This window comes from Natator depressus, chromosome 5 (genome assembly GCF_965152275.1).
Source record: "Natator depressus isolate rNatDep1 chromosome 5, rNatDep2.hap1, whole genome shotgun sequence".
Lineage (NCBI taxonomy): Eukaryota > Metazoa > Chordata > Testudines > Cheloniidae > Natator > Natator depressus.
Genome location: NC_134238.1, coordinates 47,093,171 through 47,118,999, shown reverse-complemented (window position 1 = coordinate 47,118,999; position 25,829 = coordinate 47,093,171). Strand labels below are relative to the sequence as shown.

At 38.5% G+C, this 25,829-nt stretch overlaps 1 protein-coding gene across 2 annotated transcripts in view; it reads left to right on the top strand.

Moving 5' to 3' along the window:
• HMGCR (3-hydroxy-3-methylglutaryl-CoA reductase) overlaps positions 1-25,829 on the top strand; it is a 33,455-nt gene that overhangs the window by 5,566 nt on the left and 2,060 nt on the right. For both annotated transcript variants that reach the window (XM_074952716.1, XM_074952717.1), the window contains exons 2-19: positions 2,134-2,320; positions 2,801-2,912; positions 4,482-4,569; positions 4,835-4,919; positions 7,315-7,420; positions 12,101-12,207; positions 13,647-13,763; positions 14,012-14,163; positions 15,521-15,765; positions 15,907-16,079; positions 17,563-17,757; positions 19,992-20,150; positions 20,317-20,474; positions 22,492-22,597; positions 23,682-23,852; positions 24,917-25,057; positions 25,151-25,309; positions 25,633-25,787. In XM_074952716.1, coding sequence (XP_074808817.1) covers positions 2,156-2,320; positions 2,801-2,912; positions 4,482-4,569; positions 4,835-4,919; positions 7,315-7,420; positions 12,101-12,207; positions 13,647-13,763; positions 14,012-14,163; positions 15,521-15,765; positions 15,907-16,079; positions 17,563-17,757; positions 19,992-20,150; positions 20,317-20,474; positions 22,492-22,597; positions 23,682-23,852; positions 24,917-25,057; positions 25,151-25,309; positions 25,633-25,787 — 2,594 coding nt within the window. In that variant the 5' untranslated portion in view covers positions 2,134-2,155. The remainder of the gene's footprint in view (positions 1-2,133; positions 2,321-2,800; positions 2,913-4,481; positions 4,570-4,834; positions 4,920-7,314; positions 7,421-12,100; positions 12,208-13,646; positions 13,764-14,011; positions 14,164-15,520; positions 15,766-15,906; positions 16,080-17,562; positions 17,758-19,991; positions 20,151-20,316; positions 20,475-22,491; positions 22,598-23,681; positions 23,853-24,916; positions 25,058-25,150; positions 25,310-25,632; positions 25,788-25,829) is intronic.

Below are 25,829 nucleotides of genomic sequence, written 5' to 3'. Positions count from 1 at the left end.
TCTGCGGGAGGACGAAGAAAAATATTGTGGTGCTAGAACCCACCCCTGTGATTAAGGTGATGCACTTGGACAGAAAAAGACTCTGCCAGCTGCTGAGGCCCTCACCTCTTCAGCCTGTAGATAAGCATTTTTGCAGGCTGATTTATGCCTCCCTGTTGAGTGACTGCAGCATTTCTGGTGTCTGAGAAGATGTGTTTTGAGAAGAAGGCATATCACTTCCCTGAAGGGGGACAGTTGCTACTTCTAATTTCTGTTAATGTGGTTTTTTTTTAATCATTTGTGTTATGGAAATGCTTAGAGGCCCCAATCCGCAGTTGGGTCCCCAGAGTCACATAATGAAAAGATGTCCCCTGGCCTAGTGATCTTAGAATCTAAGTACTGATTAACTTTAAGGTTTCAAGTATTTTAAAAAAATTCATCTTAGATATTTAAAATTAATTGACTTAATGTCATGGAAAAATAAGCCACAAACTCCAGTAGTACTTGTCACAGTAACAGCCCTAAGGTGCAATGAAATTCTAGTTCTAACTATGTAACCTTAAACAGGGGGTAAACATCCCTGAAGAGCTTAGAATCAAAAAGTACAAGAAACAGCAAAGAAGGTGGGGTGTGGTTTTCATAGTGGAAGGATTTACAGAATAGGTGGGCCTCTTGGTGAATGTTAACTAGGAGTGTTAAAAGAATAATGGGATGATGAAAGGCAGCACTGAAAAATAAGATTGTGAAAGAGGTAAAGGATACTGGAAAAGCTTGGGCAGAATATTGGTTGTGGAAGGGGATTAATATTTTTAGATGAAAGAAGAAATAGTGCCTTGAATTTGGTTTGGAAGCTAGTAATGGATATTGAGAGATGTGGCAAAAACAAGAGTCAGAGTAGTATGAGAGGAAAATAACCTTCACAGCAGCAATTTGGATGGTTTGAAGTGATAGGCAAGGTGAGAGGCAGGTAGGCTAGAGGGGGAATTAGTGTAGTTGAGATGAAGACGATTAAGGATTAACAGAAGGAATTAAAAGAAAAGGATCAATTTTTAGTGGGATTTATAGAGAAGGAAGGTGCACTATTTGGTAAGGGCCTGAATACAGAGGAAGAAAGAAAGAAAGAAAAGTCAAAATGGCTTCAATTGCGTGCTGTGGAGAATGGTGCGAGTTGTCAGCATTGGTAGAGAAGTGAGCCAGAGGAGGAGGGTGAGGAGGAAAGTTACCCTCAGATTTGAGGTGTCTATAAGGTGTCCAGGGGATGTTTGAGCTGCTGATGGAGATGCAGAAATGGAGAAAGGGTGAAAAATCAGGATAGAGAGGTAGATTTAGTAGTGATGAGTATAAAGATAATAGATAATAAAGATAATATAAAAGATAATAGATAAAAGAAAAAGTTGAGGTTTTAAGAGAAGATGCAGTTCCCCCCAAGAAATATTGAAAGAGAGGTCATTGAGATAAGAATCTGAGGCCTCATCTACGCTGAGCTTTTTGTGAAAATCTCCCACTGCTACAGTACCACTAGTGGCAGTGCTAACATGGAATGGCAGGTTGCATTTTGATCACAGCATTTATTACACAGGGTTAGATGATGTAGTATAGCTCAAACACCAGTGTTTTTAACACCAACTCCAACCATTACTAGCAAAAAACCTAAAATATAGGCACCGTCTGGAGAGTTCAAAGTCACTGAAGGCCATTGAGGAGAGTATGTGGAGGATGAAGCAGTTGACAAGGTCAGAGGTCAGATCAAAGAGAACAAGGATAGAGTAGAACTGGCCAGAGGTAAGAGGTTGGTAAAATTTGTAAATGGGTTTCAGTGGATGGAAGAATACAAAAGTAAGATTGGAAAAGAAGAAATCTGGGGGCTTTGAGTAGATCTCTGAGGAAAAAAAAGGCAATGGAGTGCTTGCTGGCGAGGTGGGAAGCTGATTTTTTTCAGGTTTTGAGGAATCTGGAGAAGCAGATAGATTAGAAGATTTTTTTCAGAACAGGAGAGGTAAATACATGTTTGGAGAAGGATTCCGTAATGTCTTAAAACATACAGACTTGATGAGAAGTAGTAGCTTAGAGGAAATTATACAATGCTCATTCTTTTTCCACTTTTTGAAGTGTTTCACTTAATTACACTAAATTTTCTTTTGTTGCATGTTCTAGGTGTAGAAAAACAAACTTGAAAATGCTGTCGAGACTCTTTCGAATGCATGGCCTTTTTGTAGCCTCTCATCCATGGGAAGTCATTGTTGGGACTGTGACTCTCACCATCTGTATGATGTCCATGAAGATGTTCACTGGCAATGATAAGATCTGTGGCTGGAATTATGAATGCCCAAAACTTGAAGAAGTAAGAAGTTAAATTTATTTTGAAACAGTTAATCTACTACGTAACCCTGAAACTACTCTTAAAATGCTGATTTTGCTCATAGAATAAGCGCAGAGGGAGGGAAATGGCCTAAAATTTTAGAAATGAAGTAATTCTCCTCATGCTAGCCACCATGGAAAGGAATGTCTGCATAATTTCCCCATTTTGGATGTGTATAGCTATAAGCAATTAGTAGACAGTGTGACACAGTAGGTCTTTGTTAAATTGAACTCTTAATCATAAGACACTTGGTGGACTAGGAATTCTTGGCGTTAACACTTACATTTTTTGCATATTTAAAGATTTTAAAATGTGATATAGTATGGACACTTATTTTTCAGAAAATAATTACACATTTTTATTTTACAGCTTCAATAATTTAAATGTATGGTACTTTTAATTGTTAAAAATTCATTGGTTTTTAATATAAGAGCCAACTAAAGCCATCTTTATTTCAAACAGGATGTTCTGAGCAGCGACATCATAATCCTGACAATCACGCGCTGTATAGCAATCCTTTATATATACTTCCAGTTTCAGAATCTAAGGCAGCTTGGATCAAAATATATTTTGGGTAGAGTATCTTATTTTGTATTTATTATTTGTTACCTTAGTTTCTTAGTTGGAGAAAAGTGTTAGTGAATGTTAGAATATAAATGGTCACATATATAATGGAATCAATCTGCCCCTCTAACAGGTAGCAAGATGAACATTTCAGTACTGCTTAAAAGTGAAATGATTCTTTATTAAAATTTTGACTGTCTCATAGGTTTGGAAAGACAGAAGTGAGGTGCGAGTATATAACTGTTGTTTTTTGAAAAAAATGTAATTATTGAAGTGTGTATTAACAAAACTTGAAATAACTTCTGTGAGATCATCCTCTCAGATTTCTCATGAAGTGCCTTTTTCCAGTAAGTAACCAGGAGATTTGTGGCTTGGATTCCTCAGGATCTTTAATTTTCTTAAAATGCAGTACTAATCACACTTTTGAATTGCCATAAACTGTGATTCTCTTTGGGGAATCTTACAATTTTTTTTTAAAAAAAGAGTATTCACATTTAAATCCCAGTTCATCAGAACTTTGCACGTGCTTGTGATTTTCACATAGATTGACAAAAAATAATTGAAATTTGCGAAGAAAAGAGGAGGAACTTCTCCAAAGAGCATGTTTTTTCAAATGTTCTTATTAAAGGGCCAAAAAGACTAGTGTGTACCAAAACTAACCAAAGTCAAATACATTTCCCTTAGACTGAACTCCAGCCCCCATCCATTGCCTTTTCTCCCCTCATCATACAACCATAAGAATTTTCAAACTGGATTTTGTTTATATGTTTATCCCCTTGGTAATTTCTTAACTCTGTAATTAGTTAATTAAAAACAAGCTATATTTAATTCAATCCGGAAATGATGGTTAACAATTTAAATCTGTATTTTAAAGCTCTTTTGGCTTATGTATTAATTCAGAAGGAATTTAAAATTGCAATTTCACAATTATCTTCAAACATTATTTCAATGTTTGAGGAATAGTAGAAATCAGAAATTAGATTAAAATGTGGTCCAGGGCTAAATCCTAGAACTTGAAACATCTTTTAGAAAAGACAAACCCAGAGTATTAACAGTGAAAACTTATCCTAAGAAAATACAATATGAAAAGCTGAAGCAAAGCTAAACATCTTCATTAACCATTTTAATTCTGTATTTTACCTATGCATAATAAACATGCATTTGTCATGCTGCCTGGTGCTTGCTCTCTAATAACAGAAAAATAGATATTTTACCATGATCATTCATAAATGATAGGGTTTGGAAATGTCCTCTCTCTTCATCATATTCAGCCATTGGTTTTAAGCAGGATTTCTGGACTCTCTAATAAAATATATAATCTGAACTAAACCCATCCCTCCCAAACTGAGATTAAATTGGAGCACAATATTGAAAAGTCCCTCTCAGCTAGCATAGCAGTTAAATACTTGAGTCGGAGATACTTGTTTATTGCTGCAAATGAGAGGAATGGAGTGTAAAATCATGTGAAAAAGGTCCTTTGGAAGAAGGAGAAAGTTAGTTTGTAAAATGTTTGGGTTTAGGGGCCTTCTTATTTTAGTCTGGAATGATCTAAAAGTGCACCTCTTACAATTTTTTTAAGGTATTGCTGGCCTCTTCACAATCTTCTCAAGTTTTGTTTTCAGTACAGTGGTGATTCATTTCCTAGATAAAGAACTGACAGGTTTGAAGTAAGTATTGCATATTTTCGGGTTTTTAAAAATTTAAATAGCTTGAAATCCTTGTGCTTATGTTAAATCATGTTTTAATTCTAATATAAAGCATGGCTCATTCTGGTCTAAATTATGTAAAGCTCTATAATTGATAGATAAACACGATTAGCTACTGCTTCAAAAAAAAGTTTGATTTTTCCATTTTGTATAATGCACAAGTTTGGTTTTTTTAAACCTAATGTTATTGGATCATTAATGTATTCCTCTATGTCTGTTGTTTCAGTGAAGCTTTACCATTTTTCCTGCTTCTGATTGACCTTTCTAGAGCCAGTGCATTAGCCAAATTTGCACTCAGTTCCAACTCACAGGTCAGCCTTGCTTTTTATGATGTAGCTATTGAATTTAACATCTGAATATTAATGCCTCATGAGACATATATACATACATACTAATGCTATGTCAAGTGTTCCTACATAATCCTACAAACACTCAAGTGAATAGTTTTATTGAGGTCAATTGAATTAGTCAGGTGAATAAAGTTGCTCATGTGCATCAGTATAGTTACAGGATCAGGCCCTGTGACTGTAGTGGAAACAATATTAGCAATGCTGTTTAGTGAGTCTACAGTTCCCAGACAAAAACATCATTAGAATTAAGTTAAGATTGTAAACTGTCACCAACTAAAGAGAAAATGTTGTAGTGGTCTAAAGAATATAATAAAAAGTATGCAGAAAATTAGTAAGTAAGATTAAAATAATAAAAAGAATGGAAGTACACAAGTACAGTAACCTGAACAAACTTAACGAAATAAAGTGTAAAATGTTCATTGGTATTGTAGAGCATGAGCACTGTGAGGCATCTGTTGTGGACTCCATATCTAATATTTGTGAAAGTCCAAATCAGTGTCCTCTCCCATCTCCTGGATTTGAACTGTGTCAAGAATCTTTGCTTTTTTCGAAGATACGAAAACATAAAAATGGCCATCCAGCTCCATAAATAGCTAAACAGGATATAATACTAATTATGAGTGCAGTAGATGGCCTAAGTTCCACAAGGATTTCTCACTACTTGGAGTGTCCTACGTGAAATTAGTGCAGAATAGGTTTCTGGAGTTTTTAGTGTAACAGTTTACACGTTTAAAAAATAAAAAAATCAGTAAATCCTTAGTCAGTTCTCTCAGGCATGTTAGTGATTTTCAGTTGCCAGTTCTCTGCTCTATTTCGTCAGACTTTCATCTTATTCCATACCAGGTCTGAGACTACTGTTGTGATGCTGATTCCATGACAGTAAATCTGTTTAGCTCTGTCGAACAGCTAATTAAATCCCTCAACACTAGTTTTTACAACCTGCATTCGCCCTGTAAATGATACAGCATTTTAATAAGGTTCAGGCTTTTGGATATTGAGATTTTTTAAATCTAACAATCTAGATTTAATTCTTGTGGAGGAAGGAAGACTCCTATTTGTCCCTCACTACAGTATGCTCACTATAATGAACCCCTGGGGATCCATTTGTTCGTTACAGCCCGGGGATCGTTATAGTGAAAGAGCCTGCTGGGGGGAGGGGGCAGCTGACACCTCTAGCCTGGCAGTGGGAGCTGAGAGTTCCTTTGGCCCCGTGGGGTTGGGGAGGTGACAGCTCCTCCGGCCCCCGGGGCAACGGTGGGGCACTGAGCTCCAGGTGGGGCCAAGGGAGCCGTCAGCCCCATGGGCTCCAGGTGGGATTCAGGGACTGGGTTCCCTATAGCCCAAGGTTTGTTATTGTGTAGGGCATTATAGCAAGGGTATACTATAGTTTTTTTGTTTTTTTTTAAATGTCCTGAGTGGAAGAATTATTATTTTTTCATAATGGGGATATATCTGCATACAAACATACCCCAGTGGAATTGTCTTTTTATTATTGAAGACATGAGTGGCTTTTTTAAAAGTTGATTATACAAGTAATAAGACAAACAGGAAAGATGTGTTAGTGACATAGCCTTTGATCTAGAATATTCTAGGTTTTAGTATAGAACGCACAACCATTAAACTATTAAAAAACTACTAAGCTACTTTAAAAGGATCAGAATTCAAGTAGACTCATGCATAGACTTTAAGTATTCACTGATTTTTATCTTAACAAAACTTTGTGTCCTAGTCTCTTTAATAAATATTACCAAAGGTCTATCTCAATTAATGTAAGAAATTTAGAATAACTGCCAGCTAAGGATGGAGAGCTGTACAGTCAGTACATAAATGGTGAAACAATACAAATTATTATCAAAGGTTAACATCTTGGATTAATTAAATGATTAAAGTAAAGAACAAAATCAGCCTTAGGAGAATTTGAGAAATGAACCCACATGTCTGTATTAAGCCACAGATTCACATACAGTATGCATTTATATAATCAAGGTGTTAAACCTTTTTAATCCTCACTTTATTAATCATGATTGCAGCTCTTTTTTATGAAGAAAAGATGGGAGCTCTTATTCCTACCTTGGGCCTATTGGCTCTTTTATCGTGTTGTGAGGGGTTGGGTGAGAAATGTTAAGAAGAACAAGTCTGCTTGACCTGTTGTGCCTGCCTTTTTCACATTTTATCTGAACCCCACTTTTTTGCTTAATCACCATGGTCTACAGTTCACTTCCTCTACATGAATCAAAAGTTGATGTGATTCATCCCATTCTCTGTCAGAAAGCTGTCTATTGGTATAACTTTGCAAACACATCACTGTTTGCATTTTGCCTTTATTTTAACTGAGGGAAATTCCTGTGTTTTTTAGGATGAAGTAAGAGAAAATATTTCACGGGGAATGGCAATTCTAGGTCCTACATTTACACTTGATGCCCTTGTTGAGTGTCTTGTGATTGGTGTTGGTACTATGTCAGGTGAGTAATGTAGTCAAGAGTCTAGTTATCTCAAGATAAAAAAAGAAAGAATTCACAGGTAAGGTGTCAATTATCTCCAGGTCCTCAAACAATAGATGTTCTTACTGGTCGTATTTCAGTGTCTTGGCACAATTAGGGAGCTATAGTCATTGCCTATATTTTGAATTTACGGTGGAGTTGCATCTTACGCGGGGGTTAGGTTCTAAAGTCAGCGCGTAAGGCGAAAATCGCATATAGTCAAAATTACCCTTGAAAATCCCTTAAATCGCCCATAAAGTACAGTATACTGTACATGGTTTTGTGTATACTGTACAACACTACAGCAATATGTATAAATGTATAATATATACAGTCATGTACAGTATATAATAAAGAGTACATATGCGAAATATAATTTTACAGTATTTTAATTACAGCAGACCCTCACTAGAGCATGCATCGCTATAGCATGGATTTGCATATAGCGTGGTCGTGGCGATGCATCCCAAATTTAAATATTTAAATTGGGATCCAGGGTAACGCGGCCACCGCTATAACGCAGTACCGCGCATAGTCCAGCGTTCTAGCGAGGGTCCAGTGTACATGAGAAAGAGAGAGACGGAAGAATGAAAGAATAAAAAAGGAAAACAGTAAACCTAACCACTCACCATTCATCCTGGATATTCTTGCTAGTCTACGACGACAATGATAATGGTGAAGTGGTTGGCTCTGGTTCAGCTCGAGAAGTTGATTGCATAGGCTCATCTGCTGCTGGTTGTTTTTTCTTGAAAAACATGGTGATCGGCAACTTTCACTGTTGTCTCTTGAGGTGCTCAAACGTTTCTTGATACGGTCTCAAATCATCTGTAATACTACGTGTGATTTTGAGACTTCGTTCCATAGAGGGATTGTATTCAGAAATTAAATCATTCCAGTGTTCCGCTGCTTGGAACACTTCAGCAAGTTTTTGAAGGTTCCAACTTGCTGGGTCTTCCTGTTCGTCGTCGTCATCTTCGTTTCTGTAGACAATTTTATCAGTTCCTCTAACTCTTCATTAGTCAGTGTTTCTCTATGGCCCTCAATTAATTCTTCAATTTCTTCCTCAAGGATGTCGACGAAGCCATCACCACCCACTTGCCTGGCCACCTGAACAATGCGTTTCACTTCTTTCTCAATGGTCGGGAAACCCTTAAAATCATTCACACATTCTTTCCATAGATTTCACCAACGTGCATTGACTGTTTCAGGCTTGATTGCATCCATTTCCTGTTTAATATATGTGATGCAATCGGCAATGTAGAAGGACTTCCAACACTCCATCACATTAAGATTGGGATCAGCATCCACAGCACTACGTATCCGTAAGAACGTAAGCCTCATGTAAGTGGTCTTAAAACAGCGAATCATGCCTTGGTCGAGAGGTTGGAGGATGGAGGGGGTATTGTGGGGGAGAAAGACGACTTCAACGTCGTTATGCGCAAACTGGAGTGCCGCAGGGTGGCCAGGAGCATTGTCTACGATCAGCAACACTTTAAAGTCAAGTCCTTTCTCTTCGAGGTACCGCTTGACCTCTGGAATGAAACACTTGTGGAACCAATCCAGAAATAATGCTGCCATCACCCAAGCATTTTTATTTGATTGCCAGAACACAGGCAGGAGATTTTTTTGCCTTTTAGGGCATGGGGATTTGGAGCCCTGTAGAGCAAGCCCAGCTTTATTAAATGCCCAGCCGCATTGCCACAAAACAACACAGTCACACGGTCTTTAGCTGCTTTGAAGCCAGGAGCTTGTCTTTCTGATTTCGAAGTGTAAGTGCGGTTGGGCATTTATTTCCAGAAGAGCCCAGTCTCGTCAGCATTAAAAACTTGTTCCGGAAGATAGCCCTTTTCTTCTATGATTTTCTTTAATTGTTCGGGGTAGGCTTTTGCTGCCTCTTCATTGGCAGATACAGCTTCACCAGTAGTCTGCACGTTTTTGAGGTTGAAGCGGTTTTTAAAATTGTTAAGCCAACTTTGGCTGACTTTGAATTCCTTCTCATCAGAAGGCTGTCCCTCTTCGGCAGGAGGTTTGAACAGCACGTAGAGGCTAAGAACTGTTTCTCGCAAAGTGTTGCCATCGATAGGCATACGTTTACGGTTCATGTCTTCCAGCCATAAGTTTAATGCCTTTTCAGTCTTCACTGAAGTCTGTCACACACCTGGCTCGTCACCTTAGCAGTTATTGGAGCACTTGATGCCACGGCTCGACAAGTTTCTCTCTCTCTCGAAACTTGATGGCACAGATGCTAGATTCATTGCGGCCATATTTACGCACCACATTGGAGACCGACATACCATCTCTCAGTAAGTCCAACACAGCCAGTTTTTCCTCCAGCGTTGGAACTGATCGCTGTTTCTTCGGCTGAGCACCAGATGAAGTAGTTGGCTTGCGTTTAGGGGCCATGTTGTACAAAAAATAGAGTATGTATCTTTAAACACTAGAATCACACTCAGCGCAGCGAGATGCTCACACTATGAGAGGCACGCGAGAACTGAGACCGACTGAGGGAACAGCAGATTCACATCTCACGCTCACTCTGGGGCATACGCTCATTGAGTGGAATGGTGGGCGGAATCTCCAGCACTACAATATTTAAATTGTTGTTTTTCTTTTTTTTTGCCTAGCGCATATAGTTGAGTTCGCGTAAGTTAAATGCGCAAATGATGTGATTCCACTGTACTTGCTTTTTGTTATCTTAAAACAGATGTGAATAATATTGCAGGTGCTGATGACATAAAGGAAAATGTAGATTTCCATTGAATTCTTATAGGACACTGCATGGGTCAAGGGTCTCCTGCACAGATCACTTTACAGGGTTGGGATCTTATTTTGTACGCTGTTCCCTTACTATTTTGGGATGAACTGAAATCTCTCGCTATAGTGGAACTTTTTAAATCTATTACACTTTCAGTACAGATGTATGAAATAACAATCACTTGCCTCCTTCATATTGCTGTAAGAACTAATGTTTCTAAAATGAATTACATGCTAGGGATGATTAGTCTGTTTTAACTGCAAACAGGCAAAGAAACTTCTACTTACATTTTTCTTTTCTATAATTTTTATCTTCATTGGCGCTGTAGTAGATTTTTGTTTTAGGAAATGTAGCTACTAAGCATAAAAAGTAAGAGCTTTTCAGATGTAAATAATTCAGCTGTTTTTATTGGTTTGAAGACTTTTGTGCTTCTTTATGATGTATAAACAGAGTCTGAAACTGTGTGTGTGTGTGTGTGTGTTTTTAAGGTCTTTCTTCCCTGCTTGTTTACCTTTAGAAACATCAGGCGTGTTCACACGGTCTTTCATGGTTTTGCTGTGGAACTTCCTGGGTATTTCAGAGGATTTGTGCTTTTAGCTCTCATATCTTAATCAAAGAAGTTAAGATTATGAATCTGTAACTTGGATGTCTTTTGTCCAAAATGTTAGTGGTTTATGTTGGTTTAGGTGGTGGAATCTCCTTCCTTCGAGGTTTTTAAGATCAGGCTTGACAAAGCCCTGGCTGGGATGATTTAGTTGGGGATTGGTCCTGCTTTGAGCAGGGGGTTGGACTAGATGACCTCCTGAGGTCCCTTCCAACCCTGATATTCTATGATTCTATGTTAACAAAAACATTGATTAAAAAGTCAGACTAAAAATTCCTTCCTCTCAGTTTCTCAGGTCTCATTCCTACTATTGTTGATGACATCATTTCATTAGCTCTCCAGCCCTCACAGAGGCTTCTAGGCTAGACAGGACCTGAATTTCTAATGTAAAAACAATTTTGGTGGGATGGGTTTGAAAAACCTTTCTGGCTACTTTTGTACATCAGAAAAGTGCACAAGACTACTTTTTTCCCCCCCCCCTGAGACCAGCAGGGTGAGGTAATATCTTTTATTGGACCAACTTCTGTTGCTGAGAGAGACAAGGTTTTGAGCTTACACAGAGATCTTCTTCATGACCTGTCATCTTTAACCTTGAAAGTATATTTAAACCTGCCCACCTCAACCCCCTAGTTCTAAGTTTCAGCTCAGTGTGATTTAAATATACCTTTGGAAAAACCATGTAATGAAAACTTCAGTTTTCTTCTAATTACAGAAATGCTCATGGGGCAGACTAATTCTGAAAATATTCATAACATTTAATATCACTTCAAAACTTTTTTTAGTATAAAGCAAAGTTCAGAAGGAAGATCAGTAACTGCTCATATATGCAATGCTTACAAGAGAGTAGCCACAGATCAATACTTTTCCTGACTCCTTAAATACATGACTGACTACCTCTGCCCAAATATCACAGATTAAAGTTTACTTTGAAATCAACTTCTGGTAGACAGATGAATGAGGAGTCACAATCTGAAGCCTGCAAACTTAGAACCAGTCCTTCATTGAGAGCTTTAAAATACTAATGCTAATTTACACTTTAAATAAGTTGACAGTAGTATTCTTAAAGGTATTCTTACAGTGTAGGTCCTCATCTTGCATTTGTAGATCCTAATTATTTCAACATCAATGCTTAATGTGCTCACTTTTCGCAATCTAGGGATGGGACAGTCAGTCCTTTTATGATGTACAAAGTCATCTTAATGTTGTTGTGCTACCATTGTGATACCTTTTCAGCATAAAGAAAGCACATTGTGTAAGATGTAAGCACAAAATGTAAGACTGTTTTTGCCTCTTTTTAATGTAGGAGTGCGACAGCTTGAAATCATGTGCTGCTTTGGCTGCATGTCTGTTCTTGCCAACTACTTTGTCTTCATGACTTTCTTTCCAGCATGTGTGTCCTTGGTATTAGAGGTAAGACCAGTTTCAAGATGGCATCAGTAGCATAAGAGCATGTTGGCCTAATGGTGGTGTCCTGTTTTTCTTTGTATAGCTATTTAATTTAAACTGAGAGATAACAATTTAATATTGCACCCAAGTTTAGCCATCACAATTTATATCCTATTATACATTTATTTCTTTGTTCAAGAGGAATCATAATCAAAGTCATAACTTGCATGGTTGTGGTATATCTGGAACAAAATCATGTCACCTACAGTTGTTTTTAGATGTTGAAAATAATAATAGTATATAATCTTCCAATTATCAATATTTAAAACTTGTAGTTGTTTTTTGTGTGTGTTCAACTTTATTCTTCTGCAATAGCTTCTAAACCAATAAGATTATTGAATATTCCCTGTATACATGTGTATACCTCTAATGAACATGAATGAATTGTGTGCTTGGAGGAATAAATTTCTCATAAAAACAGAGATAAGTTATGTCCTGGGTAATATCCCCTTTTACAACTAACTCTGGAGCAGAATAGAGCAAAAAAATTACATAGTTTCTTGTTCTGCAGTTCCAATAATTAACTTGAAAGGTCAGCATTCCAGTTTATATGATGCCCTTTAGCTTTCAGTATTAAGTTCAGGCACAATCTGACGCTAGGAAATGCTGTGGATCATATTTTGAGGTCTGTATCAGTGTTAATCTTGATTTCTGGATTTTTGATTTACAGGCAATATGATTTAAATAGTCAAAATTTGTTGTCTAATGTTACACTCCTACATTTGTATTTAAGCACCTAAGTGGCATGGATTTTGTTTTGTGCTGGGCAGCTCTCACTCTTGCTTCAGTGAGATTTGTGGATGCTCAGCTTCTCTGAAAATTGAGCCACTTCCAGGCCCCAATTCAGGAAAGCATGCTTAAATATTTTCCTGAATGAGGAGGTTTTTGTGAACCAAGGCCTTATTTATTTTATGGATTTAAGGACTTAACTTTAGACATACAAATTTGAACATTTTGGGCTGAGAACCTCCTGCTTGGGTCTTAAATTTTCTGTTTTGTTCCTGTATTGCCACTGAGTCTTCAGTGTGGTATTAAGTGGATCAAATGTAACTACAGGCTTGTGTACAGGAGAAAGCTCAACCAGTTTAACTAAAGGTGTGATTTTTAAATGATTTAGTTAAATTAGTGCAAAAGGCTGTATGGACACTCTTATTGTGGCTTAGGTTAAGTTGATTTGGATTCATTGTAAGCTAAACCAAAACAAGCCAGTTTTAAACCAAAAAGAAAGTGCCCAACATAGGTGGTTGCCCTGGTTTAAAAACTGACTTAGATTAAACTTGGTACAGCTTTCTTGTGTTGACAGTTGTCTTGTGTTTTCTAGTGACATAATAGTAAAAAGTTTGCTTGCTGCTCTGTTTCTTCAAATATATGCACTGAACAGGATCTTTTGTTTTTTGTTGTAGCTTTCTCGTGAAAGTCGTGAGGGGCGACCCATATGGCAACTTAGTCATTTTGCCCGTGTTTTGGAAGAAGAAGAAAACAAACCAAACCCTGTAACGCAGAGGGTTAAAATGATTATGGTATGTGGGGTTTTTCCCTTTCTTTAGAGAAAAGCAACCATATAATTAAATGTATGCATAAATATTTCTCAGTTACTGTAAAGTTATATTCCCTGTCTGTTGTCAACAGCAGCTTTTAGTTTTAAACCTAGGAGGGCATGGGAAAGTAAAAAAATACTTTTTTAAAAAATTGCTGCTTGTTACTAGACTTGCTGGCTAGTTACAGCTGGAAACAGGTTTCACTCTTCTCTCTCTCTTTCCTTTTTAAGTCTCTAGGTCTGGTTCTTGTTCATGCTCACAGTCGCTGGATAGCAGAACCATCTGCTCAAAACAGTACAGCAGAAAATTCAGTGGGAATGGATGAAAATGCACCAAAGAGAATTGAACCTAATGTTTCTCTATGGCAATTTTACCTGTCTAGGTGAGTGAATATCTTGGTCCTTCTAAGTATTCTGTTGCATCTTCCACTTACTGGGGCTTATTCTCTGGTGCTTTCAGGTTACTTTGTAAGGCAGAGTACTTTGCAAAGCAGCCATAAACCCATCTGCTTTGGCCACTGTAGGATTCTCTACATATGGAGATCCTTGTGTGACATGGCATTCCACAGTCATTCCTGTACAAGCTCCACAGTCTAGCTATGGTAAAAAGGGGATGGTCAGGGACTAGCAATCTTTCTTCATATGCCATAATGCTGCCTTAGGTCCATTGCTGACGTATTTCAGAGCAGGCTTAGGCAGACTGAGGATCTGCGGCATTATTTTTAAATTTTGTGATTGTACTACAGTAGATTTCATTTCTTAAATTAGTTCCTAAACATGAGTCTTTTATACCAGTTACTAAGTTAAACAAATCTTTTAACATACATTGCATAGCAGAGGAAAATTGGAGCTAACTGACTGTGTGGAGAGATTGTAAATTTAATGGTAATTGATGTAGTCTAGTCAGGTGTTCAAACCAGCTTCCCTTCTCTCTGGGAACGTGCACAGCTTCTCCCACATGTGGACCACTCATCCCCAAGGACTGGGAAAAAGGGTCCTTGTCACTGTTCTCTTTCTTTGTGATTTTTTTCTAATGTTAAATTACTATGGGCTTGATTGTCAGAGGTTCTGACAACTCACAACTCAAAGTCAGTGGGAGCTGTGGATTCCTATCACCTCTGAAAATCAGCCTCTAAATCTCTTGATTCCTTACCTATTTAAGCAGCTTAATTTCTGTACCCACTATAATAGCTGCCACGGATGGCAAGAGATGATAATTGAATCACACGACATTTACCAGGAAATAACTGTTAAATCAGTGATTTAGCTGTTGAATGGCACATGCCTTCTGAGCGATTTGGTATTATATTTCTCTTTGCTAGGGTTTCAACGTAGGAATTGCTGTTCACTGTGGTTTAGTAAATATTTAGTGAGAGATGTTTCACGGCTTTTCTTCAAACATGCTGAACTGCCGTGCTGTTTCTTATCTAAAGTAACTTACTTCAATTATCTGTTATAAAGGGGGTAGAGTGATTGAGATTCTAATAACTGCATAAATTATGATCAACATATTGCTCTTGTTAAAGCAAATGGATGTCCCAGTGATACATTTTATCAAATGTAGCTATATACACAAGATTATATAAACATTGCTGGTTAGCTTTGTAGCAGTTTCTTGTTAGGTATTAGCTTGCATGTCTTGCTTGTTTGTTAAAGCAGTGTGAGTTTATAACGATAAACAAACATTTTTTATATACTCAAAACACACTTAAGTTTACTTCTTGTTTGATCCTCCTTCAGAATGGCCAGTTTGGATATTGAGCAAGTAATCACTCTTGGTTTAGCTCTTCTTCTTGCTGTGAAATACATCTTCTTTGAACAGACAGAGACGGAGTCCACGCTCTCTCTGAAGAACCCCATAACATCTCCCTTGATAGTTCAGAAAAAGATTCCTGATAACTGCTGCAGAAAACAATCTGGACTTGTAAAAAATAATCAGAAATCCAGCACTGTAGAAGAGTCTGTAATTTCCAAAGAGAGAAAAGGTAATATATATGCTTTGGGTATCTTAGGTATTGGGGCTGCTCCTGAAGGATCCAATGGTGGGGCTATTTTGCAACCAAAAAACTGTAGTCTGTTTGAGATTTTTGTAATCTAAATTCCTATTTTAATTTGTCTTTATGCAGTTGAAGTAGTAAAACCTGCATTAGGAGAGCCATCAGCCAAGGCTACATTTGTGGTTGGTAGCTGCATGCCTACGGAAACTTCTTCACTCCTTAATAGAAAGGAGCCTGAAACTGAATTGCCCAAAGAGCCACGCTCCACTGAAGAATGTTTATGTATACTTGGAAATGCAGAGGTAAGAAAAGAGAACTATAAGGTTTCAAGACCAAAAAATTTTAAGGAGTATTTTAAAATTTTACAGTGAAACCATTGTTTGTGAATACATTCTTCAATTGATTGTATTGCTCTTACAATTGAATGTATGTGTAAATAGTGTGGCTTACTTACACTCTTAGTATACACCCATTGCAAAATGCAGTTTAGAGATCATTTCTGGTCCAGTCAATTCCTGCTTTTCAATTATTTGTATATGTTCTGTTTCTTGAATGCATGCAGCCAAAAATTCAGTTTTTGCCCATTTTTGTAAACAAAAGATTTGTTACCATATCTTCCCCCCAAAATTCCATATCATGGTAGCTTTCCTGCTCATGAACAATTAGAGTGTTAGTCCATACATCTATTAAAGATGGCTGGTTGAGAGCAACATAAGGTGCTCAGTTTTCTTCACTCTCCGCTCCCAAGCTGAAATCTCTGAGGGGTTGTGTGGCTACTGATTCTGATTCCCCATGTGACAGAGTATTATGCTCCCTCCAGACCAGTGGTCCCCAAGCTTTTCATGTCACACCTCCTCCCACCCCCGCCCCCGCCCCTGGTCTGCATGTCCGCCACAGGAGCTGCGGTCAGGAGCTGGGGCCTGGGGGAGGGCGGGGAAAGAGGGGAGGTGCGGACAGAGGTAAAGAGGCTGAGGTGGGGCCAGAGCCACGGCCAAGCCAGGGGCCTAGGCTGCGGGCGGGGCTGGTGGAGGGAGGGCTGGAGCAGAGCTGAGGACCAAGCAGGGCTGGGTGGTGCTCCCTCCCCACCTGCTGTGGGGGGTGGCTTGGGCCCCATTGTACCCCCTTTCCCCCCCGGGGGGCATGCCCTACAGTTTGGGGTCCACTGCTCTAGACCACCAGACTTCCCCCTAATATGTACTTTACAGAAAAATTTCCATTTATACACTTGTACATAATCTGTCTTCTTTAGATAGTTCAATACACAGAGCCAGATCCTCAGCTGGCATTTGACTTCAGTGGAGCTATGATAATTAATGCTACCTGAGGATGTGCCCTGTAGTGTTTAAAGTAAGAGTCTGCCTTCACTCTGGAAAAGCAATGAAATTTCGTAATGGAACTTTTAGTCTATATATAACTTTTTAGTTTGGGGCTAGGTATTGCAGGTTATTTGATGGTAAGCAAGTACTAAAATACTTACACTACCATGAGTAAAAGCCTCACTCTGAAGTTTAAATTGCAGCTGGGGTATCTGGCTGCGGGTTGTTAGTTTTCTTTGCTTTTGATTTATATGGATTATGATTGACACAGACCAGAAATTCATTTAGAATTATTTTCTTTGTATGCTGCAGTTTACTGATGTTGATAATGAAACAGATTCTTTAGGTATGATTTGCAGAAGTAACGAGTATCCTTTACCATACTGGAAACATGAAATATTACTGGAAACATTAAAAGTTGTACTGCAGATTGTACAAACACAAACAAAACTTTTTTTTTAATTTCTAGAAAGGTGCAAAATTCCTCACTGATGCAGAAGTCATCAACCTAGTCAATGCTAAGCATATTCCTGCTTACAAACTGGAAACTCTGATGGAAACTCATGAACGTGGTGTATCTATTCGCAGACAGATGTTATCTCAGAAGCTCCCTGAACCATCAGCCTTACAATATCTTCCTTACAGGCATTACAATTATTCTTTGGTAAGTATAATGGAGACAAGCAAGAGTGAATTAATTTTTAAATTTTAAGGTGACTCCTTTTGTATGTTTTCCCCAAATTCTTCTCAAAATTATAATTCATGTACACCACTTCCAAAGAATTAAGACAAAGCTGTCAATTATAGTTTCAATCTGTCATCATACAAACACAGTCTGCATGGGTATTCATAGAATCATAGAATATCAGGGTTGGAAGGGACCCCAGAAGGTCATCTAGTCCAACCCCCTGCTCGAAGCAGGACCAATTCCCAGTTAAATCATCCCAGCCAGGGCTTTTGTCAAGCCTGACCTTAAAAACCTCTAAGGAAGGAGATTCTACCACCTCCCTAGGTAACGCATTCCAGTGTTTCACCACCCTCTTAGTGAAAAAGTTTTCCCTAATATCCAATCTAAACCTCCCCCATTGCAACTTGAGACCATTACTCCTCGTTCTGTCATCTTCTACCATTGAGAACAGTCTAGAGCCATCCTCTTTGGAACCCCCTTTCAGGTAGTTGAAAGCAGCTATCAAATCCCCCCTCATTCTTCTCTTCTGCAGACTAAACAATCCCAGCTCCCTCAGCCTCTCCTCATAAGTCATGTGCTCTAGACCCCTAATCATTTTTGTTGCCCTTCGCTGGACTCTCTCCAATTTATCCACATCCTTCTTGTAGTGTGGGGCCCAAAACTGGACACAGTACTCCAGATGAGGCCTCACCAGTGTCGAATAGAGGGGAACGATCACATCCCTCGATCTGCTGGCTATGCCCCTACTTATACATCCCAAAATGCCATTGGCCTTCTTGGCAACAAGGGCACACTGTTGACTCATATCCAGCTTCTCGTCCACTGTCACCCCTAGGTCCTTTTCCGCAGAACTGCTGCCTAGCCATTCGGTCCCTAGTCTGTAGCGGTGCATTGGATTCTTCCATCCTAAGTGCAGGACCCTGCACTTATCCTTATTGAACCTCATCAGATTTCTTTTGGCCCAATCCTCCAATTTGTCTAGGTCCTTCTGTATCCTATCCCTCCCCTCCAGCGTATCTACCACTCCTCCCAGTTTAGTATCATCTGCAAATTTGCTGAGAGTGCAATCCACACCATCCTCCAGATCATTTATGAAGATATTGAACAAAACCGGCCCCAGGACCGACCCCTGGGGCACTCCACTTGACACCGGCTGCCAACTAGACATGGAGCCATTTATCACTACCCGTTGAGCCCGACAATCTAGCCAGCTTTCTACCCACCTTATAGTGCATTCATCCAGCCCACACTTCTTTAACTTGCTGACAAGAATACTGTGGGAGACCGTGTCAAAAGCTTTGCTAAAGTCAAGAAACAATACATCCACTGCTTTCCCTTCATCCACAGAACCAGTAATCTCATCATAAAAGGCGATTAGATTAGTCAGGCATGACCTTCCCTTGGTGAATCCATGCTGACTGTTCCTGATCACTTTCCTCTCATGTAAGTGCTTCAGGATTGATTCTTTGAGGACCTGCTCCATGATTTTTCCAGGGACTGAGGTGAGGCTGACCGGCCTGTAGTTCCCAGGATCCTCCTTCTTCCCTTTTTTAAAGATTGGCACTACATTAGCCTTTTTCCAGTCATCCGGGACTTCCCCCGTTCCTTCAGTTCACATCTGAAAGTTCTCACAGACATAAGAACTGGATACTTAATTTTTTGAAATGAAAACTTAAGAGTCCAGATCAGTTTTGTGGCATGATCAAAAAGGACAATTATGTATTAATGTATAGAGTTCCCTAATCTCAGTAAATTTAGGGCTTTGATAATACCACAGCTGAGTTTACTGGGATGAGTGGAAACATGAGTTGAGTCATAATAAAAGGAAAGTTATTCAAAATCCAGATTGTTACTTTAATACAGTTTTCACTTTGTACAGTAACTCTCCTAATAGATACAAGTACATAGCATTCACTAATATAAAAAAATTCTTTCTGCAGTTTTATCTGTTACTATACATTACTTCAATGATTAAATACTTCAGTGAACTTCAGAAGGTTACGGTCAAGTTTTACTAAATACTTCCAAACTTTGTGCACAGTATAAAACATTGTAGTGTAAAAATGTTGTATTTTATTGAAAAATCAAGTTGGTAAAGTAGGCTAATTTTGATTTATTTTATTTGTTGATGACTATTTGTTATCAATTTCTCAACATGCTATAGCAATGCTGTATCCTTAATGACTGTTAAATCTAACATTTTTTTAAAGGTAATGGGAGCTTGCTGTGAAAATGTGATTGGATACATGCCCATCCCTGTAGGTGTAGCTGGGCCACTTTTCCTGGATAGCAAAGAGTTTCAAGTTCCAATGGCAACAACAGAAGGCTGTCTGGTAGCAAGCACAAACAGAGGGTGCAGAGCAATATGCGTAAGTAAAATTCAGTCTTGGATGGTTAGCTCCTTGCCTTTCTTAAGAGCCCATCACTTAATACAAAATGAGGTGAATTGTGTAAGATAGATATCTATTTAATTAAAGTTATTAAATATTACCAATAATTCCCAGTAATCGTATTCATTTTCCCCTTTGATCTTAGCTTGGTGGAGGAGCAAATAGCTGTGTTCTAGCAGATGGGATGACTCGAGGACCGGTTGTAAGATTACCCACTGCCTGCCAGTCTGCAGAAGTAAAGGCTTGGCTTGAAAACTCTGAAGGGTTTAAAGTAGTCAAAGATGCATTTGACAGCACAAGTAGGTTAGTGACATGGCTTTCTGTAAAGTATTTACTAATGTAAATCTATAATGAAATATAGAAATCTCCCAGCTTTAGGTGTACTATGATGCAAGAAATTACATGATACTAGTTTCAGGGATCCAAATAACTTTGGTCTAAGTAATCAACAACATCTTTCATTCCAATATCTGGTTAACCATTAGAGCTACAAACAAATGTTATATCCCCTAGGAAAATAAGGAATTCAATCACAGCAAGAAAACGGAACTTAAAATGGTATTATTCTGATTACCATTCATACTTGTTTCCACCTCCAAAAACACACACACACTTCAGTTCTGACTTGATTTTAGTGGTCATTATCCTGCACTTGTAGAATTAGAACCAGTGTTGTACACGACCATCTAATCTTTCAAATGATATAACGTGTTCTTCTCTAATTCTAGGGGCTAAAGAGAATATTGATCCTATAATGTCAGAACTGACAGGCTGGGGAGAAGCATAACAGTATTAAAAGTAATATGATTTAGAGCAGTGGTTTCCAAACTGGGGTTCTAGAACCCCTGGGGGTTCGCAAAATGTTACAGGGGGTTCTCGGGGGAAAAAATTCCCTAATGGTGGACAGAGCTGTCCCTAGGGACCCCGGGCAGCACGGGGCCAGCAGCCTGGAGCTCCTGGACTTCCAAGAGCTAAGCAGATCAAAGCAAGCATATCTATCACACTGAGGAGATTTAATCTTATAAAGAGAGGAGACTCTTTATAAGAAATAGAAAGGGAGGTGGATTTTTTTGCTGTTTTTAAAATTAAATAGGCAGCTAGTATTGTTTTTAAACTTATTATGAAGAACAAGTTTAAGCTTTGTTGCAGCGTGCGTTGTTTGCCTGGACTACCTGAATGCTTGTGTCGGAGGAACTCTTTGTGTTGGCTTTTTAAATACCTTCATGCTGTTTCATATTTGATACTCCTTGATGAAATGTAGGAGCCTTGTCTTATAATAGGCTTATTCAAAGTGATACAAGCTATGAAAGTGAGATCTTGGAAGAGTGTTGCTGTTTTCATAATGTAATAAAAAGACTATAATGATAAATAATAATTAATAATAAATAGCATGTAATAAGCATGTCATAAAAACAAATTTTATATTTCCAAGATCACTGTTTTTATAATTTATACTCAGGTAAAGGAGAAAATCCCTGGAAATACTCATTTTTAGGAGGGGGTTTGCGAGACTTGACGTTTCAGTGAAAGGGGTTCACAGGTTGTTAAAGTTTGGGAACCACTGATTTAGAGCATGAGTGTCATAACTTCTCTTATCCCCATCCCTCCCTAGTATTATTTGTTGTATATTATCTCTGGAAAATCGAAGACTGATTTTTCAGTATTGGTTAGCAGAGTCATGTTCCACAAAACCGTGTGGAGGTCAGTAGTACACTTGAGCATATTCCAGCAAGGCTTGATAACCATGGTATAGAACCATCCTTGCTGCTGTTGAATAATGTGCAATATCTTCAAGTTTGTTTGTTCTTGCTTACTGCATAGCAATAGAATTGAGTTGTGGGATATGCCTTCACTATCACTGCTCTAGACACTGTTTCTCTATATAACTGACTTAAGAATTGCCAAATCTCCCTCTTTTAGTAGTTTGTATGCAGTAACACAGAATTGGGGGTGGGGGGGGAATGGAGGGAGGGAATTGTTGTTTGAAATTAGGTAACTATAACACTAGGATCCTGTATTTCACAAGTTGCAGGGCTAGAAAAATTAAGCAAACCAGTACAGATACTTTCAGGAGCAGTAAGTTTTCTTAAACATTTCTCTTGGATCAGCAGTCAGAGGATTTTGTGCCTGGTAGTTGGTGCCGATTTAGTTTTGAGCATAGAGCAGGAGGAGGAGCGCACAATGTGCATGGTGCTTAGCAGGGTTATCCGGAACTAATGGCTTACTGTCATTTGTAGCTGAAAAGCAGCCTATAGTCTTTAGTGAGATAAGGGAGAGAGAAGGAATTGTAAATAGTTAGTTGATTCTCATTTATTTACAGGTTTGCTCGTCTGCAAAAGCTTCACATCAGTCTGGCTGGTCGTAACCTTTATATCCGTTTTCAGTCTGAAACAGGGGATGCAATGGGAATGAACATGATCTCAAAAGTAAGATCCAGTCTGTTTCTACTTAGCATTTTTTGAAAAAAGAACTAGTTAAAGAATGTCACTAAATTAACTCTGAATTAGGTTTTCAAGTCTTACATGACCATACAGGGAGTGGAAGCAAGGACACAGGACTGTCTCCCCACTTCCCTCCCTCCCTTCAACTTCTCCCCCTCTCTTTTTCTGGGGCTTGTATAAGGGCCATCCAGTATCAGAGTCCTGTGTTAAGGTTCATAGTGCTTTTGAGAGTAAAATTTACTTTCTGTCCCTGAAGTGCTTAAATCTAAAATAGGCAAAACAGGTTTACATGAGTGAGAAATTAGAAGTGATTATTAATCCTACTTCAACTTCATTCTTATTGATCATCTTCCCATATGAACTTGAATTTTTTACCTTTTGCTTGTTTTATTTACCTAGGGCAGGCTGTGTCTCTCTCTAGTGATATAAAATGGTAACATGTAATGGTTTAGCTTTGTGTCTTTGACCATAATCAAGAGTAGTACCTAAGCAATGAAAAAGGGAGGGTTAAAATCACTATATTTAAAAAGAAAAAAAAATCTGCACATGCAACTCAGGCTCTCCTTCTTCCCCCAATCCAGAATAAAGGGAAGAATTGGTCCCAGATTATTAAGATTCATGTTGTGTGCATACCTTGCTAAGTGCCAGTGTTCTCTGGTCCTATGTAGCCACTTGGGAGAGTTAGAGGGGGCAGATCCTCCACCCACCTGTGCAGCCCCAGCATGCATGGAGGGGAGGAACAAGGGCTTGTGAATTCATTATTTCCTCTACGAGCAAGTGAGTGAGATGGGGGCAGAGCAATGATTATATTATCCCTACCCACCAGCACCATCTTACCCAAAAGGGGAGTCCAGGTTCCTCTGTGAGGAACAATTCCTTCCCATTGCTGGTCCTGAGGTAGCACAGTGATATGCTTTCCCTTGCACAGGGGCTGAGCCCAAAGGTTCAGTCTAGCCCTGATGTCTTAACTGTCTCTGTGATGGTTAGTCAAATATTAGTTACGTTCTCCAGTGGTTTATAATGCAACCTTCATTGGAAGTTACACTTCATTTATATCTGCTTCTGTCAGGGTACCGAAAAGGCACTTGCAAGACTGCAAGAAGAGTTTCCTGATCTCCATGTTCTAGCTATTAGTGGTAACTATTGTACAGACAAAAAGCCTGCTGCCATAAATTGGATAGAAGGCAGGGGGAAGTCTGTTGTCTGCGAAGCAGTCATTCCAGCCAAGGTGGTCAGAGAAGTAAGTACCGCTTTGATTCATCTTGGAAAAAAAGCATTTTTTTTCTAACCAAACTAATCCTTTAATAAAAATTTAACTTGAAATCAAGATTTATAAATTGTACATAATGATCACTCTTCACTTTGAGCATTATTGTAGGATCATGGACGTTATAGATAAAAAATGACTTACTAGTAGAGGATTTTTCATTCAATATACTTTTGTGATGTCTAGTTTAAAATGTCTGAAGTGCTGGATCTTCCACTCCTTCTTTTGAAAGGCTGTTCCACAGTCTAATAGATCTTACACTTAAGTAGTTTACCTGATATTCAGTTCAGTTTTAATAACCTTTGTAACCGGTCCCTTGGGTACTCCATGGCAAATTAATCTGCAGCAGTTAGCTGGGTTCTGCTACACATCACAGTAAGCAAGACTGGAAATTCTTTGGGACCTTCATGTAAAGAGGTTTTGATTGAATTAAATATGAAAATAAATAATACAATCGGTAGTATTTCTTGTGACTTAATTTGATACTTAATTTTGTAGTGCCCCAGAACTTTTTTAACTTTCAGTTGTACTGCAGAATTTTGTATTAAAAATATATAACTACATTGTAGAAGTGATTGGGGGAAGCTGGAGATTGTGGCAAGCTGGGATGGGGACAACTGGGGGTTGTTGCTATTGGAGTTACCTGAGAGGCAGGTAGGTACTATCATAGCTCATTAACAGGCTTTTTCTTCCAAACTATTTTTATATTGTCATCATTAAGTTTCAAATTTAATGTCAACATTCCATTGAAATGAATGGGGTGGTTCACCACACCTCTTATAAGTATTTATTTCAGGCTGTCTTTAGACTTAGGCAAATCTCTATGCATTGGTTTGCATTCTGTTCGTATTTAGAAAGTTTTAGCAACTGTAAGAGCTTAAATTATTTTCTTTTATATCAAAGTCTACATTTTAGAGAACTGTTCTGAGGCAAGTTCCTCAGCCATGGAATCATAGTCTGAGGGCTAATACTAAACAACATGGGATTACTACTGCTGTCTAATGAGAGGTATAATAAAAGCATATGGTTTTGTCTAGCTATTGAAGACTACTACAGAAGCCATGGTTGAGGTTAATATAAACAAAAATTTGGTGGGGTCTGCGATGGCTGGTAGCATAGGTGGCTATAACGCCCACGCAGCAAATATCGTCACAGCTATCTACCTTGCATGTGGACAGGTAAGTTCAGCCAATTCACAGCACTATTAGGTTTTGGTTTTTTAAATATATTCTTAAGATAGTTGCACTAAATGTTTTTATTCTGACTTTAAGGATGCAGCACAGAATGTGGGCAGCTCTAACTGCATCACTCTGATGGAGTCAACAGGTCCCACAAATGAAGATCTGTATATCAGCTGCACAATGCCCTCTATAGAAATTGGAACAGTTGGTGGAGGAACCAACTTGCTACCACAGCAAGCTTGTTTGCAGGTACAAAGCATCAAAGAAAATTAAAATAACATCCTTTTAAACCAAAAGTCCTCCTGGTTCTATTGTATACTGTGTGTCTAAGTGATACTGCAAGTTTTTTTCAAACTTTAGTAGGCTTTAAGATATAACTAACTAAACTGTTCTAAAGAGTATTCATGCATCTGATTTTGAAGCTAAATGCTACTTTTTAATGTCTGAGGGACTTAAAAGCTGGTTTGGTTCACATAATTTAGTAAGGACCGTTAAATAACTCTAACTGAACACAAATTTACCTTTACCAGCGCTTGGTTTTAAAGTGTAATGTTGTATATTTTTGTCTACAGATGTTAGGGGTCCAGGGTGCAAGTCAAGACAATCCTGGTGAAAATGCACGTCAGCTTGCTAAAATTGTGTGTGCTACAGTAATGGCAGGGGAATTGTCATTAATGGCAGCACTGGCAGCTGGACATCTAGTCAAAAGCCACATGATTCATAACAGGTAAGAAATGCAAAGCTTAGTACTATACTCTGCGTCTTCCCC